The sequence below is a fragment of the Pongo abelii genome, chromosome 15, assembly GCF_028885655.2.
Source record: "Pongo abelii isolate AG06213 chromosome 15, NHGRI_mPonAbe1-v2.0_pri, whole genome shotgun sequence".
Classification (NCBI taxonomy): Eukaryota; Metazoa; Chordata; class Mammalia; order Primates; family Hominidae; genus Pongo; species Pongo abelii.
This window is the reverse complement of record NC_072000.2, coordinates 51,004,737-51,021,359: the sequence shown is the minus strand read 5'-3', so window position 1 is coordinate 51,021,359 and position 16,623 is coordinate 51,004,737. Positions and strand designations below refer to the sequence as shown.

The following is a 16,623-nucleotide window of genomic DNA, read 5'->3' as shown; positions in this document are numbered from 1 at the left end:
AAGTAACACTAACTCCTTATGGAATTTTTATGTTGTAGCATTAAAAAAAGGACGATTTTGGATCACACCAGATCCTTATCATAAAGATGACAACATCCAGATTGGCCGTGAAGTGAAAATATCTTGCCAAGTAGAAGCTGTTCCTTCTGAGGAGCTAACATTTAGTTGGTTTAAAAATGGTCGTCCATTAAGAAGTTCTGAGCGGATGGTCATTACACAGACTGATCCTGATGTCTCTCCGGGAACAACAAACTTGGACATCATTGATTTAAAATTCACGGATTTTGGGACGTACACATGTGTAGCATCTCTGAAGGGAGGAGGAATATCTGATATCAGTATCGATGTTAATATATCCAGCAGCACAGGTAAGAGGCATATACTTATGATGTAAAAGATGTTCACATTTAGAATGAAGTTTAACAGATCAAGTAGGTTTTAGTTAAAAATATTTTTTCCCTTTTAAGTTTCCTAAAAACAAAATTATAATGTTCTGAATGCTCAATGAATACCAGGTTCTGAAACACTGTTTTATCAGTTTTGATTTAGATTTACATAAGATTTTACGGAAATTATCCAAATAAAATTAATAGCATTGACTAAGATAGATACAGGCTTATAAGTTGAATAATACTAGTATTTCATCAAAATACTCTGAAGAGTCTAAAATTATATTAATAAAATTAAACAACAATGTCTAGAGTTGACAATTTTCAGAAATTTCAAACAAAGCATAACTATATAGTGCTAAGAAGAAAATACTGAGAGATGAGTGTTCAAATGCAAAATATGTAACAAATGTACCCTACACTAACAAAAATTGATATGTTACAGTTGTAGTCAGATGTGATTTTTTTGCAGAATCATATGGTAAAATCTGTTCATAATGAAAACAGTTAAGTACGAAAATATATTGGAGTGAAATTCTTTCTTTTAAAGTTAAAAACGAAAACATGTTATTAGTTTTTTCTTGACTAAATGTACATCTGTTGACAAGGAAAATTACAGGGATTTGGTGGAGGAGGGTTCATTCAGATGCTTTAAAGCCCTGTGATTCTATGAGGCACAATCAGCACACATCCAGAGTTTTAAAGTAGCTGTATTTGTTTTGCCAGCTTGTTACCAAATTGAATTTTAATGGAAGATTCTTACATCATGCAAGATAAATAATATGTGTTGAAAACATAGAGACAAATGTAGTAGACACATGATCAGGCAGCATTTTGTATCTTGTACTTTGAAGTATTCACCTATAATTTTGTGCCTTCTCATGGTTCCAAATTACAGTGAACACTGGATTGATTTTACTCCTTAAGAATAGAAGTTTATGATTCAGGCTAACAAAAATGTGCTAACTTTGCACAATTGTGCTTTGTTCCTAGAAGATATTCAATTTTTATCATCTGTCACTAAAACAAAAGGAAATTAGGATGATGAAAAGTACTTGTGTTTGGACATTATTTCTTTTCTAGCTTAAAAAAAAGCTAGAGACAATAAAAACATTTTTTAAAAAAATCTAACTGATATTTAAACATTGGTGCTAGCACTAAGAGATGGATTGTTTTAGGATATCTGAGGGAAAACTGTTGATACACACAGTCAGTTATCACTTGTTTATGTATTCATTCAGTCAACAAATATCTATTGATTCTTCACCTCAGTGTGCGGTGACACTGTACACTGTACTGTATGACATTCCAATATGATATTTCCTGTAAGAGAGTAAGAACAAATTTTGTAGATCCAGGATAATTTGTCCTCATTTTCTGAGGGATAGTTTCCCAGAAATGTTCTAGACTTAATCAAAACCATTTCTTTGTTTGGTTTGGTTTGGCCGGGTTTTTTCTGTTTGTTTCCTTTACAGAACCAGTGACACAAAGCTCAGATCCAAAGAATCAATGCTTTTATCTAAAAGAACTCCTTTGATGGGAGCACAGTTTATATACCATTAAACTTAGACAAAAGATGGAGCACAGAATGGAGAGAAGAAAGCAGCATTATATATAGGGCTCACAAAACGAGCCCTAACATTTATTTTTAAATATACTAGTTATATTGCCTGTTTGAAACTATGTGTTATACATGACCAAATAGTAAAGATGACCAACATTGATTTGTGAAATTTCCACCAATCCTTTAAAGAAAATTCAAGATTAGTAGTAAGAGATTGGTTGTAATCATTAAATTTTCTTAACTATCATTAATTTGCCTGGCTACCCAAGGTAACACTATTGGAGATAAAAGAAATATGTTGTCTTCTTCCAAAACACTACCCCTGGAAAGTACCCACTTAACTACAGATAGATGTGGTTTCTCCATAGAGTGGAAGCTCCACGAAGTCTGAGACTTTGTCTGCATCACTCATTGCTATAATCTCAATAGCCGAAACAATACATGGCACATAGAAGGTACTAAACAGATAATTATTAACTAACAAAATGACTAATTTATGCATACACCTTTCATTTTAGATTTTCTTCCCTCCCATTGTCTCTGTAATGTAGACATTTGCTGTGCCTCTTACTGCCCTTGTTGTAATTCCCTACTGACTTAAAGTTATTTGATAGACAAATTTATAGTGACTTAATGTTTTATCACTCCCAAAGACAGGAGCAGCTCCTCAATTTGTGGTGTCCAGTGAAAATAAAAGTGCATGCCCCTTGTTCAAAAATTAATAAATTCACTATGGCAACATCAGAGCATTAAAGCAAATTTGGGGCTGTTCTAAGTGTGGCTACACAGATGGCAGGCTCTTGAGGCTAGATGGCCTAGGAGATTTTATTGTGGTAGAAGGCCTAGAGAAGATGATGCCTAACCTAAAGAATGAGTTACTGAAGATGATTACATACTCTGTCTTCAAGCCAAAACTGACCTTTGATGTTCCAATTTGCTTACAATAGAGTGGAATACTAGAATGCAGTATAAAGTTCTATAAATCTGAGATTGTATGATTCAACTGACATCATTAATATGATTTTTATCCCAATACTATTGAAGACTAAAGTGCTTTAATATGAAAATAGGTGTATTCTAGGGTATAGTTTGAACAGTGAAAATGAATAAGCTATAGCATACGAGGAAATCTTGGATTATATCAATTTTATGAACCCTGGAGGATACTGAGGAAATTCACACAAATGGGATGAGTGAGTCAAAGAAAAGGAAGCAACAATGTAAGACATAAATATACATGTGGTGATGTGTTAGATTCTTGGTTTTGCTAGTGTTTCTATTATAAGAAATTAGCATTGACCAAATGGTCAGTAGCTGACTTGTGTGCTAAGCATTTCTTTATGTTAAATATAAGGCATTTTACGGTGACATTTTAAAACATTTTGAAAATTTCTGAGCTTTTTGTTTTTCATATAAAATCTTACATCGAATCTCACTTATTACTGTGTTGTTTCTTTTTCCTCTCTCTTTAATTCTTTATTATTCAATTTTAGTGTTACTGTGTTTTAAGAGACATATAATGATATTTTTAAGGTAGAGGCTGAGGTACCACAAGGCATTTTTACCTAAGACAGAAAATCATTTTTCTTAAATGACAGAGCCACATTTCAACATATGTTTTTGATGACTTTTAAAATTGAAATACAAAATATTTCAGGGAAGTAAATCCTAATTTACAGAATTATTCATATTCTCAAAGACAATGATCTGATTTTAGAAGACAGTTTAGGGCCAGGCATGGTGGCTCACACTGTAATCCCAGCACTCTGGGAGGCTGACTCAGGAAGATCCCTTTAGGCCAGAAGTTTGAGGCTGCAGTGAGCTATCGTGGCACCACTTCACTTCAGCCTGGTTGACAGACCAAGACTGTCTCAAAAAAGCAAAGCAAGGCAAGGCAAGGCAGGGCAGGGCAGGGCAGGGCAAGGTAGGGCAGGGCAAGGTAAGGCAAGGCAAGGCAGATTGGAGAGAAGAAGGGAGGGGAGAGGAGGGAAAGAAAAGGAAAGAAAAGAAAAGAGAAGAGAGGCCTCATGTATTTTGGAGTTTTAATTTGATTGAATGATAAAAGCTATGATATATGTGATTATAGGTTGTGTTACTTTCACATGAACTGAATATTAGATACCTTTTTCCTCCTGATTCTTTAAACTTGCAAATTGTTTCATTGGGAGTATTTGTTTTTAATTTAAAATTAGTGTTTCCTTTAGATTTCTTTAATGTGTTATTGCTACATACACACTCTGTGTTATATGGTGATAGTACAAATGGGCCTTGACCTTAAGGAGCTTACAATCTAAATCATCAAGACAGACTACGTAGAAACTAGGCAATATATAGTGGTTGCATACTGTGCTTAAAGCTTGATCGGACTTCTGTAGAAATTGTGAATTTTTTGTTCATGTGGGTATAAGAAACTTTCACAGAGAAATGACATTTGAGTTAAAAGTTGACAAATGTAGCATTGTGCTAGAGACAGTGGAAGGAGGATATATTTGGCAGAATATAGAGCATGAAGAAAGTCTCAAGAATATTAAAGTGATAATTATTGTTTTTACTGTAGGGCTGATATTCATTGATATGAATATAAGCAAATTATATTGGTTTATTACAACTTTATAGTTTTTTATTACTGAAGCTATATTTTATCTGGCTAGACTGCAGGTAACTTAAAATTGTTATAAATGTTTCAATTAAAAAATTAAATATACTGAAACTTTAACTGCTATAATTCAATTTTATAAAATAAACTTCACAACTTGCTGAAAAATGCATGTGAATTTCAGCCTAAAATTTTGATGAAAGTTAAATTCTTAATTATTGTCACTTGATTGTCACTCATTTGCAAAAATCGTTATACAGCAGTAGACTTAATTTTCAGAGGCATTGTTGCAAAATATCTCATTGCTTCTTCCAGTATTATTCCATGGTAGAGTCCTTGGATGCTCATTAGCTTGCACTTATTTCTTTGCATGACTTGACAAACTTGTAGGTTTATAGTAAACTCAGAAGCATCTGCATCATGCCTCGAAAACCTAAACAGTGAAACTGCTGATCTGTGGAATTCCCATGATGAGACATCTGGTGGACAAATATAGCAGAAGACTCAATACAGATTTTGATGATTTTTTTTCTACCTTGTTAGAGTACATGGACATTTTATAGGCAGAAAGTGGATCCAAATTATGAAGTGTAAAGAAGAAGCTGAAGCATGGGCATAGGTGCACAGTGGTGACCAATTGAGAAAATCTGTTCAAAATTTTAGTTTGCTGCCACCCATCTAGTTACTATAATTATTTCAGTTAACCAGTGTCTGTACAAGTATTCACATCTGCAAAATGAAAGTTGTTGTTAACACAAGGCTACAGTACACAAGAAAGAAGAATAGTTAACAAACAGGAGGGCAACAGAAAAAATGACTAAGTCCACTTAATTGGATTTGCTTCCTTGTCCTTTCTCCAGTTAAGGAGGAATAGAAACTCATGAAATTCTGCTGATTAAAACTGAAGTTCTATAGAATGGCTATAGTAAGGAATAGGTTATTTCATGTAAGTAGAAGTCATAAGACTATCACACAAAATACCCTGACAAAGCTTTGATCAGAGGAAGCTACCCTGCAATCAAAAGTTTATAATTAGCATCTGAGTTACTGAACAGAGAAGCATTAATTTCTTTCCTTGAATCCAAAATTGTGAAGTAAAATCTATGACCTCTGAATTAATGATGGACATCAGAGACTGGCAAACATTTTGTAAAGGGCTGGATAGTAAATATTTTCAGCTTTTCAAGCCATATGGTTTCCGTCACAACTATTCCACTCTGCTATGATAATGGGCAAGCTGCCATAGGCAATAAATAAATGGGCACAGCTGCGTTCCAATAATACTTTATTTACAAAAACAGGTGGTAGCCATATTTTGCCCACAGGCTATAATGCATTGACCTCAAACCTACACTTTTGATATCCTATTAATTCAGAAATAAAATAATTACAAAGCTGAACTTCATGGGCTTACTAGCAAATTAAACTCACATGTAACTGTTACTTGTCTATACAAACATTAATACATTTTATAAGATTGAGGTAAAATCTTATTAACAGATATAATCTAGCATTTGCTTTAATAAACTATAGAAGTTATAGGGGAGCACACAGAATAATGTTATTGAATCTGGTCAGCAAGAGTTCCATAGAGCAGCAGGTAGCATCTGAGCTGGATTAAGAATAAGGCACTAGATCTTAGAAGGAAATGAATCTCATTAGAACTTATTAGCTCACATTCACACAATCAAGAATGACCAAAGTATTTATCAGGGAGGCAATATGATCTGATTTGTGTTTTGGGAGCCAATTCAGTTGGTGAATCTGCAGAGTTCAGAAAAGAGACAATTAGAGAAATGATGGTGGAGAAATAAAGGAGAATTTCAAAAGACATTCTTAAGGCTTAACAATCAATCTGACAAAGACAGCTTTTCCTGTTTCCCAAACAGTGAGAATACCTTTGCATTGTGACAGAGTAGTCAGTGAATTATTTGGAGATAATGTAACAGAGAGAGGCAAAACACTTTCATTAAGATAAAAATTGCCTTGGTGACAGAGTGAGATCTGTTGGAAAAAAAAGAAAAGACAGAAAAGAAAAAAAATTGGACAACGGGGACAAGCAATATTTTATGAATAGTGGCTAGGTAAGAAAAAAAGATACAGAAAGCTTAGCCTAGTTTTTCTTCTAAGGTTTTTATGGTTTTAGGTCTAACATGTAAGTGTTTAATCCATCTTGAATTAATTTTTGTATAAGGTGTAAGGAAGGTATCCAGTTTCAGCTTTCTACATACGGCTAGCCAGTTTTCCCAGCACCATTTATTAAATAGGGAATCCTTTCCCCATTGCTTGTTTTTGTCAGGTTTGTCAAAGATCAGATAGTTGTAGATATGCGGCATTATTTCTGAGGGCTCTGTTCTGTTCCATTGGTCTATATCTCTGTTTTGGTACCAGTACCATGCTGTTTTGGTTACTGTAGCCTTGTACATCATTCTCAGCAAACTATCGCAAGGACAAAAAACCAAACACTGCATGTTCTCACTCATAGGTGGGATTGAACAATGAGAACACATGGACACAGGAAGGGGAACATCACACACTGGGGACTGTTGTGGGGTGGGGGGAGGGATAGCATTAGGAGATATACCTAATGCTAAATGACGAGTTAATGGGTGCAGCACACCAACATGGTACATGTATACATATGTAACAAACCTGCACATTGTGCACATGTACCCTAAAACTTAAAGTATAATAATAATAATAATAATAATAAAAGCTTTGAGACTCACTCAGGAACAACATCTGAGAAGTCAGTTAACCTCTTTGCATGTTAGATTTCTTATCTGTCCACCACAGGTTTGGAATATTTACAAGGCAAAGTTTGAGGAAATAGAATGAATGAAAGAGAGCATAAGAAAACATTCTCGAAGATCAGATAGTTGTAGATATGCGGTGTTATTTCTGAGGGCTCTGTTCTGTTCCATTGATCTATATCTCTGTTTTGGTACCACTACCATGCTGTTTTGGTTACTGTAGCCTTGTAGTATAGTTTGAAGTATAGCGTGATGCCTCCAGCTTTGTTGGCTTAGGATTGACTTGGCAATGCGGGCTCTTTTTTGGTTCCATATGAACTTTAAAGTAGTTTTTTCCAATTCTGTGAAGAAAGTCATTGGTAGCTTGATGGGGATGGCATTGAATCTATAAATTACCTTGGGCAGTATGGCCATTTTCACGATATTGATTCTTCCTACCCATGAGCATGGAATGTTCTTCCATTTCTTTGTATCCTCTTTTATTTCATTGAGCAGTGGTTTGTAGTTCTCCTTGAAGAGGTCCTTCACATCCCTTGTAAGTTGGATTCCTAGGTATTTTATTCTCTTTGAAGCAATTGTGAATGGGAGTTCACTCATGATTTGGCTCTCTGTTTGTCTGTTATTGGTGTATAAGATGCTTGTGATTTTTGTACATTGATTTTGTATCCTGAGACTTTGCTGAGGTTGCTTATCAGCTTAAGGAGATTTTGGGCTGAGACAATGGGCTTTCTAGATATACAATCATGTCTTCTGCAAACAGGGATGATTTGACTTCCTCTTTTCCTAATTGAATACCCTTTATTTCCTTCTCCTGACTAATTGCCCTGGCCAGAACTTCCAACACTATGTTGAATAGGAGTGGTGAGAGAGGGCATCCCTGTCTTGTGCCAGTTTTCAAAGGGAATGCTTCCAGTTTTTGCCCATTCAGTATGATATTGGCTGTGGGTTTGTCATAGATAGCTCTTATTATTTTGAGATACGTCCCATCGATACCTAATTTATTGAGAGTTTTTAGCATGAAGGGTTGTTGAATTTTGTCAAAGGCCTTTTCTGCATCTATTGAGATAATCATGTGGTTTTTGTCGTTGGTTCTGTTTACATGCTGGATTACATTTATTGATTTGCGTATATTGAACCAGCCTTGCATCCCAGGGATGAAGCCCACTTGATCATGGTGGATAAGCTTTTTGATGTGCTGCTAGATTCGGTTTGCCAGTATTTTATTGAGGATTTTGGCATCAATGTTCATCAAGGATATTGGTCTAAAATTCTCTTTTTTGGTTGTGTCTCTGCCAGGCTTTGGTATCAGGATGATGCTGGCCTCATAAAATGAGTTAGGGAGGGTTCCCTCTTTTTCTATTGATTGGAATAGTTTCAGAAGGAATGGTACCAGTTCCTCCTTGTACCTCTGGTAGAATTTGGCTGTGAATCCATCTGGTCCTGGAAAACAAGCAATGGGGAAAGGATTCCCTATTTAATAAATGGTGCTTGGTTAACTGGCTAGCCATATGTAGAAAGCTGAAACTGGATCCCTTCCTTACACCTTATACAAAAATTAATTCAAGATGGATTAAAGACTTAAATGTTAGACCTAAAACCATAAAAACCCTAGAAGAAAACCTAGGCATTACCATTCAGGACATACGCGCAGGCAAGGACTTCATGTCTAAAACACCAAAAGCAATGGCAACAAAAGCCAAAACTGACAAAAGGGATCTCATTAAACTAAAGAGCTTCTGCACAGCAAAAGATACTACCATCAGAGTGAACAGGCAACCTACAAAATGTGAGAAAATGTTTGCAACCTACTCATCTGACAAAGGGATAATATCCAGAATCTACAATGAACTCAAACAATTTTACAAGAAAAAAACAAACAGGCCCATCAGAAAGTGGGCGAAGGACATGAACAGACACTGCTCAAAAGAAGACATTTATGCAGCCAAAAAACACATGAAAAAATGCTTGCCATCACTGGCCATCAGAGAAATGCAAATCAAAACCACAATGAGATACCATCTCACACCAGTTGGAATGGCAATTATTAAAAAGTCAGGAAACAACAGGTGCTAGAGAGGATGTGGAGAAATAGGAACACTTTTACACCGTTGGTGGGACTGTAAACTAGTTCAACCATTGTGGAAGTCAGTGTGGCAATTCCTCAGGGATCTAGAACTAGAAATACCATTTGACCCAGCCATCATCCCATTACTGGGTATATACCCAAAGGACTATAAATCATGCTGCTATAAAGACACATGCACACGTATGTTTATTGTGGCACTATTCACAATTGCAAAGACTTGGAATCAACCCAAATGTCCAACAATGATAGACTGGATTAAGAACTTGTGGCACATATACACCATGGAATACTATGCAGCCATAAAAAATGATGAGTTCATGTCCTTTGTAGGGACATGGATGAAATTGGAAATCATCATTCTCAGTAAACTATCGCAAGAACAAAAAACCAAACACTGCATATTCTCACTCATAGGTGGGAATTGAACAATGAGAACACATGGACACAGGAAGGGGAACATCACACTCTGGGGACTGTTGTGGGTTGGGGGGAGCGGGGAGAGATAGCATTAGGAGATATACCTAATGCTAAATGATGAGTTAATGGGTGCAGCACACCAGCATGGCACATGTATACATATGTAACTAACCTGCACATTGTGCACATGTACCCTAAAACTTAAAGTATAATAATAATAAAATTTAAAAAAGGAAACATTCTGCAGATTGTGTGTGAAGGGTACCATTTATTCAGTTGGACGGATAGATAGTAATCAGATAAGGTGCTGGGTAGTACTCACAGTCTCTCTCATAAAAGGGCAGTTAAGTCAATGACCAATGTTCTTAAGTCAATTTAAGAAAGAGCCTGATTGACATCAGGCAGACTAATGTAGTGCAGAGTCCAGGCCCAAATTTACCTCCTAGTAGCTTTATGACCTTGGTGTAACTGGGCCTCAAAACTTTGCATCTATAGAATTATGCGATCAGCTGGAGAACTGATTTCCAAATAGTGTTTTAATGGCAATTTGGAATTTTTGCAAGTGCTACCGAACTGCAGAGAGAAGCGAAATAACCAGCAGAGAATTTTACTCATTTCTTCCCTTTTCAACTTCAATCAGAGTAAAATATGTTTCTCTTGTATACATAGGACTTCTGTGTAAGATTATATTTGGACAAAAGATTCTGATTCTCAGACATATATGTGTGTGTGTGTGTGTATATATGTGTGTGTATATATATATATACATACACACTAGGAGTATTTACTACTCATAGTTGAAAGCCGTTTGCTTAGATGAGTTCTTCCATTCCTTTTAAGTATGTTGTTTTGCTTCTATGATCCCAAAATGTTATGCCTCTGTCATTTAGAATACAGTAATGTCACATAAAGGATGTATGTTTGTGAGGTTTGAGAGAACAAAATGGTTTGAGATTAGTTGTAGCTGAAGGGATGGTGAAACATCCTCATGTTTCTGGTGAGCAATTAGAAAATCAGTTCCGATGATCAGGAAAAGGTCAGAACTAAAACAGACTTCACAAGTAATTGTATTAATTTGAAACAGATGGGCTCACCCAAGAAGAGAATAAGAAACAAAGCTATTACTGTCCAAGGAGATGATAGAAAAAAGAAGAAACTATGAAGCAAATGAGAATGACTGATCAATGGAAATCAAGGAAAATAAGCTCTCTAATTTGAGTAGAAAAAAAGAATATCCATGCAGTGGAAAACTTTTTTGTATTTAGAGCATCTTCACAGCCTTCAGTACTTCTTCATCGGCATGAAAATAAATGTGAATGATTGTATTTGTCCCAGAAACCATAATATTGATGCATAGATTTTCATAATGGAAGTGAGCTCTTATTTTCATTTAAGTGAAAGGATTGCATATGGAAAGAGTGAGGGAGTGTGAAAGAGACAGACAGAATGAGACAGAGGATTAAGAGGAAGAGAGGAAAGGAGAGGGGAAAATGGGAAGGTCAAGATAAGAGGTCATCAGAGTTTAAATAGAATATTTTGGTATGAAGAACATCCATCCTCAGATTATGTGGCATCTTCTTAAACAAGCCATAGGTAGCATTATAGACACTCATAGAAGGTGACAATTATTTGAATCTGCTTTTCAAGAAGACCATTTAAAGGAGTGAAAGGGATTATTTAAAACATCGTTAGTTGCAAGTTGTTTTGAGAAGCATAAGTTATATCAATATTTTACTAGTTATATTTTGAGGGACATAAATATAAAAATGGGGAGTATTCTATTATTTCCTATAATCGTTCAGTAAACATTAAACATGTTTTTCTATTAGAATTTTTCACATAAAATTGAATCTGTATTACTATGGAAAGAACATTGGATTTATAATTTCCCTCCAATTATCATCTGAAAATACTCCAATATTTTCCCCAAATATCAGAACAAAGGTTTGACTTTACAACTTATTGTTCAACAGTGGTTAATTAGCTTTTGTCTAATTACTGTCCCGTGTGTTTGGGACTTTCTTCATTTGATAAAATTAAATACTTTTTCAAATTCTCAGGTGATATGAAAACAAGAGCAGATCAAAGAGAAATGAGAGAGTATACCCAATATATGCTTCCTATGCCCTTCATTCTTTTCTAACACAAGCAATGGGAACATAGAAACTATTTGAATTTTAAATGACTGGATATAAAATTCTCCAATCCAATGAGGACTGAAAATAATTTTTAGCTTCAAAATTTGCATTTAAAATGATAACAGTGAGTAATAATGTATTTGAGTTAAAGAAACACTTGTGACAGATATCTCCATTCGCTGATAAAGAATAAATGCCTCCACCAGATTTATAGTTAACAATGGAATGTACATTACAGCATATTGTTTTAAGGCTATAATACCAAGACCAACCCTGAAGTTTTTCATTAGAGAAGATAGAGGTATAGGAAATGGTATGTTCACTACTAATGTAGTTATGATCACATTTCAGATTTTTATGGTCACAGATGACACTACTAACCTACCATTCACAACTGGCAAAAAGAAAATTAAATAGCAATATTTATGATGACTGGATCCACAGGCTAACAGTTTCATCACCATTTTCTTCTATGTGGTAGTGAAAGCTCTAGAACTCTAGATCTCTTAGCAACAGAGAGAACAGTTATTAAAGTGATTTAATTTGTATGTGGTATGTTTAAGTTTCATTTTACAGTTTGGAATGTCTTAAAGCTCTTTCTTTCAAGGGTTCCAAATAGCTAGAACTATGATTAGTGCAAAGAACTTCTCCCCTCAAATCTGCTTGCCAATAAATATCTTTTCAGTTTTAAAAGAACCTAATTTTCATAATCTTTTGATTATTTTTCATTCTACATTGTTAGATATCAGTGAGGTTTGGAAAAGGGATGAGAAAAATTTAGAAAATCTTGAATTTGGGTTTTGATGGTGCCTTTATGGAACATGTGGTGTGTTCTAAATATTTATTCTTAATTTAAAAAGAAAAGATTACTGGGACAGGTCTCCACATATTTGTTTCATAAAACAATTTTAAAAGATCCCTACATGTCTTAATTATTAGCACGGATTTAAAATACTGAGGGCTTATTGATGACCTAATGCTTTTCATTTTATAGAGAAGGAAATAGACCCCAGTAGCATAGATACTGTGTTCACTTCCTAAAGCTTTATCCTGACTTGAGCTTGAAATCTCAGATTTCAAATCCAGTATGAAAGCTTGCAGCATGCATTAAAATCTTAGATTAAATGAATATTTCCCTTTATTATCTCAGGCATTTCAAATATTCAGTCATACCCCTTTGACAAAGGCCTTGCAAGAAATGGTCATTGTAGACAGGTGTTGCAATATTCTAGAAGTGATTCAGGTAACATTCTAGTTGGATCATGTGATGACATATTCTGTTGATCATGGGGCACAAGATTATCAGAGCCATATTCCAAGGATGCCACTCAAAAAGTGTTAGGATGTTAGGTTCTGCTTGCCAGTCCCGTATCCCGCTCCCAAAAGTTGGGAGAGATCTTACTTATTCTAACCAATGCAAGTATCTTTAATAGTATTTGCTTCACCATGGAAGACCATATTCAACATCATGCTACAGTAAAATTTCTTTAGTTCAGCTCAAGATGATACTTGTCTTCTCCTAGCTGCCTGAAAACAGTGGACCCATGGTTTGGGTTTCTAAATTGCTATCTAACTGCAACTGGAGTGTATACACATGAGTAGCATAATATTAACAGCATCGCTAGAATATACAATAAAATTTACAGCACACAAATGAAGGTCACATTGTTTATGGTGAATTATTTTTTCAACTCATTGCAGTATGTAACAGAAACACAGAAAAATGCATAAATTGTAAGCATGCAGTTTTGTGAACACACATTTCAACACCAAATTTAAGATACAAAGTGTTGCCATATGCTGAAGTATTTCAAAGTAAGTTACAAATAGACAGAAAATCTAAGGTGTTTGGAATGCTTCTTACATTCTCGTTGCTAGGTTAAACACTTTACAGTTGGTATTTCATTGACTCCTCAGGACACCATTTAAACAGATTTTGTGATTATATTCATTTTACATATGAGAAGCTTAAGCTGTAGAAAGTGTAGGCCTGACTTTTATTGACATCACAGTTACTAAGTAGTGACATAAAGTGTTGAACATAGGTCAATTCTGGCTGAAGAGCCTTGGTTCTTTACACAGAACACACAGTCTTTCAATGGAATGGGCTCAAGTAATGAGATTTTAGGCTCCGGAGATACACTCTGAGAAATGTATTTTTGATGAGGGAATCCATTTTAGAAACCTCAAATCACATTGTGTCTGCCTTCTGATCTATTTGACTAAGGAATTGGAGCCTGCCAAGTCCTCTTGGGTGAAATTTAGCCCAAGAGGACGCTGAGGATCAGGGCTGAAAGCTTTAGAAAAGGTTGCAGAGCAATGATTTGCAGGGGAGGGAAAGAGTTGAGAACAGTGGAATCCTCTCCAAGTATATGATGGGTAAAGAAATCAGAATTTCCAAAATTTTATAGATGTTCTGTCAGAAGTTAATGACTAGACCAAAAATATGTGAAATGAGAAGACTCCCGCTGCACTTTTGAAAACATTCTATGCAGAATATGAAAGGAAATACAGTCGGCCCTCTATATATAGGGTTTCTACATCCGTGAATTCAGTCTATCTTGAACTGTGCTCACTGTGTGACAGGATCATTCCTACCCCAGAGATCAGCATCATGGAATATACTCATGTAACAAAACTGCATATGTACCCCTTGAGTCTAAAATAAAAGTCGAAATTATAAAAAAGTATTCAGAAGAAAGAAAACAATTAAAAATACAACAATAAATATTATACAAGTAAAAACTAATATAGTACTACTATTAAATAGCATTTACATTGTATTAGATATTATAACTAATCTAGAGATTATTTAACGTGTGTGGGAAGATGAGATAAGTTATATGCAAATACTACGCCATTTTATATAAGGGACTTGAAAATCTACAGATTTTGGTATCTGATGTGGTCTGGAACCAATATCTTCCCCCACCTCCATCTCCATGTCCTGTGAATATCAAGGAAGAATTGTATCTGTATGCTGGTAATTTAAATATGTGAAGTAGAAATAATAAAATGACAAGCAGTTTAAACGTCGATGTCTAAAATGCATTTGGCATGAATGACAGTCCACTGTAAATGAAACATAAGTAGTCCGTTTTTACCAAGGCTATCTAAATAATACTTGTAAACAAAATAGATATAGTTGACATTTAAACAGAAATGTCCTTTCTTGGGAATAAAATGCAATGTAAAACCATATTTAAAAAATTGTATTAAACTCTTCACACTCACATATTAGCGCAGAATGAGTTATCTATCATTCCAATCAATCACATTATATAAGTTTTTATGTGGTTTTAAAATTAGGTCCATATGTTTATTGTAGACTTCTATATACTTCTACTGACTAGCAGAATGGTTTATAAAGTGCAATCATGCTTCAGTAGAATATTTGTTAATAAGGCCTTCATGCAGCTATAAGAAGACACTCCTTTTTTAACCAGTTATCTATTAACGGATCTGTTAATTAAACCTCATTTGCTCTAAAGAACATGTGACCCTGATCTGTTGATGGAACATTGTGTTCACTGGTTGTTTCATTTTGCTCTTGACAAAGGATGAGAGAGCCAGCTTCGTTTTATGTCAAAATGTTTATTAAGGTGGCAGTAGTGTCTATTTCCACAGGATAAGGTGTATTCAGTGATATACAATCAGTGGTGTAATTAGGGAATTTGTAAAATAGGCATTGTCTAGGGTGATCATTTATAAGAGAGCTAACAATGTCACATGGGTTCTACAAGGAGACAAATGGCCTTTTTATTGCAGAAGTAATAAAAAATTGATTTTTTCTGGCCATTCTGTGTTGAAGAGTTTACCACTGTGAGCAACAGTTGCTCCAGAAAGTAAAATAAATTGTGAATTACTTTAAAGCATCTTTCTTTTTCAATGCTTTTATAAAATGCCTTTGATGTATCATTTATAACTTATCTTCCTTTTAATTTAGAATTCCTTTATCCACTGGAAAGCAATAACATAATTAACATAATCAGACAGCTCCTTATAACTTACTAGTCCCTGGTTTTCATGGCAACACCCTGACCTTTGTAAAAATGGACAGCACTGACATTTTGTTATGCTTGTAAGGGAGGAGTAGATGTATATGGGGATGTCCAAAACTCATTATTTCATAGAAATAGAATGAGAGCTGAGATATCTGTATTATGTGCCATTTTATTATAGTAACCAAACATATAGATCAAATTATTATGTCTAATGGGAGACAAATGCAATCTTTCCTTGGATGGCTTTGGGGGAATGCCTCTGACTATTCAGATTACAAAAGGTTTATACCTGTCTTTTCTAAAATGTCATTTTCTTCAAATAGTATCCTCATCTAAAATGCATATGTGTCTCCTGGACAACAGACAATAGCAATAAAATTTATTTATATAGGTATAAATATATTTATATATTTAAATTATATAAACCTTTTTTTGACCGTGTAAGTACCTATCCTCAGTACTTGAGACATCATAAGTATGAATAAAACAAAATCTATATAGAAATGTATGCATAATAATAAAGTATGGTTATTGATACTACACAAAGTACAGTGATAAGAAAACATAATAATAACTAACATATTAATATATGGAGTTAACATATATTATATGTTTACTATATGCCATACCTTGGCTTAAGAGGTTATGAGTGTTAAAAAATGTGAAGTAGGTACGA

The 16,623-nt window shown here is 34.7% G+C and overlaps 1 protein-coding gene across 2 annotated transcripts in view; it reads left to right on the top strand.

The window, feature by feature from the left end:
- Nucleotides 1–16,623, top strand: part of MDGA2 (MAM domain containing glycosylphosphatidylinositol anchor 2) — an 825,106-nt gene that overhangs the window by 615,192 nt on the left and 193,291 nt on the right. For both annotated transcript variants that reach the window (XM_024231654.3, XM_054530089.2), the window contains one exon: nt 39–368. In XM_024231654.3, coding sequence (XP_024087422.3) covers nt 39–368 — 330 coding nt within the window. The remainder of the gene's footprint in view (nt 1–38; nt 369–16,623) is intronic.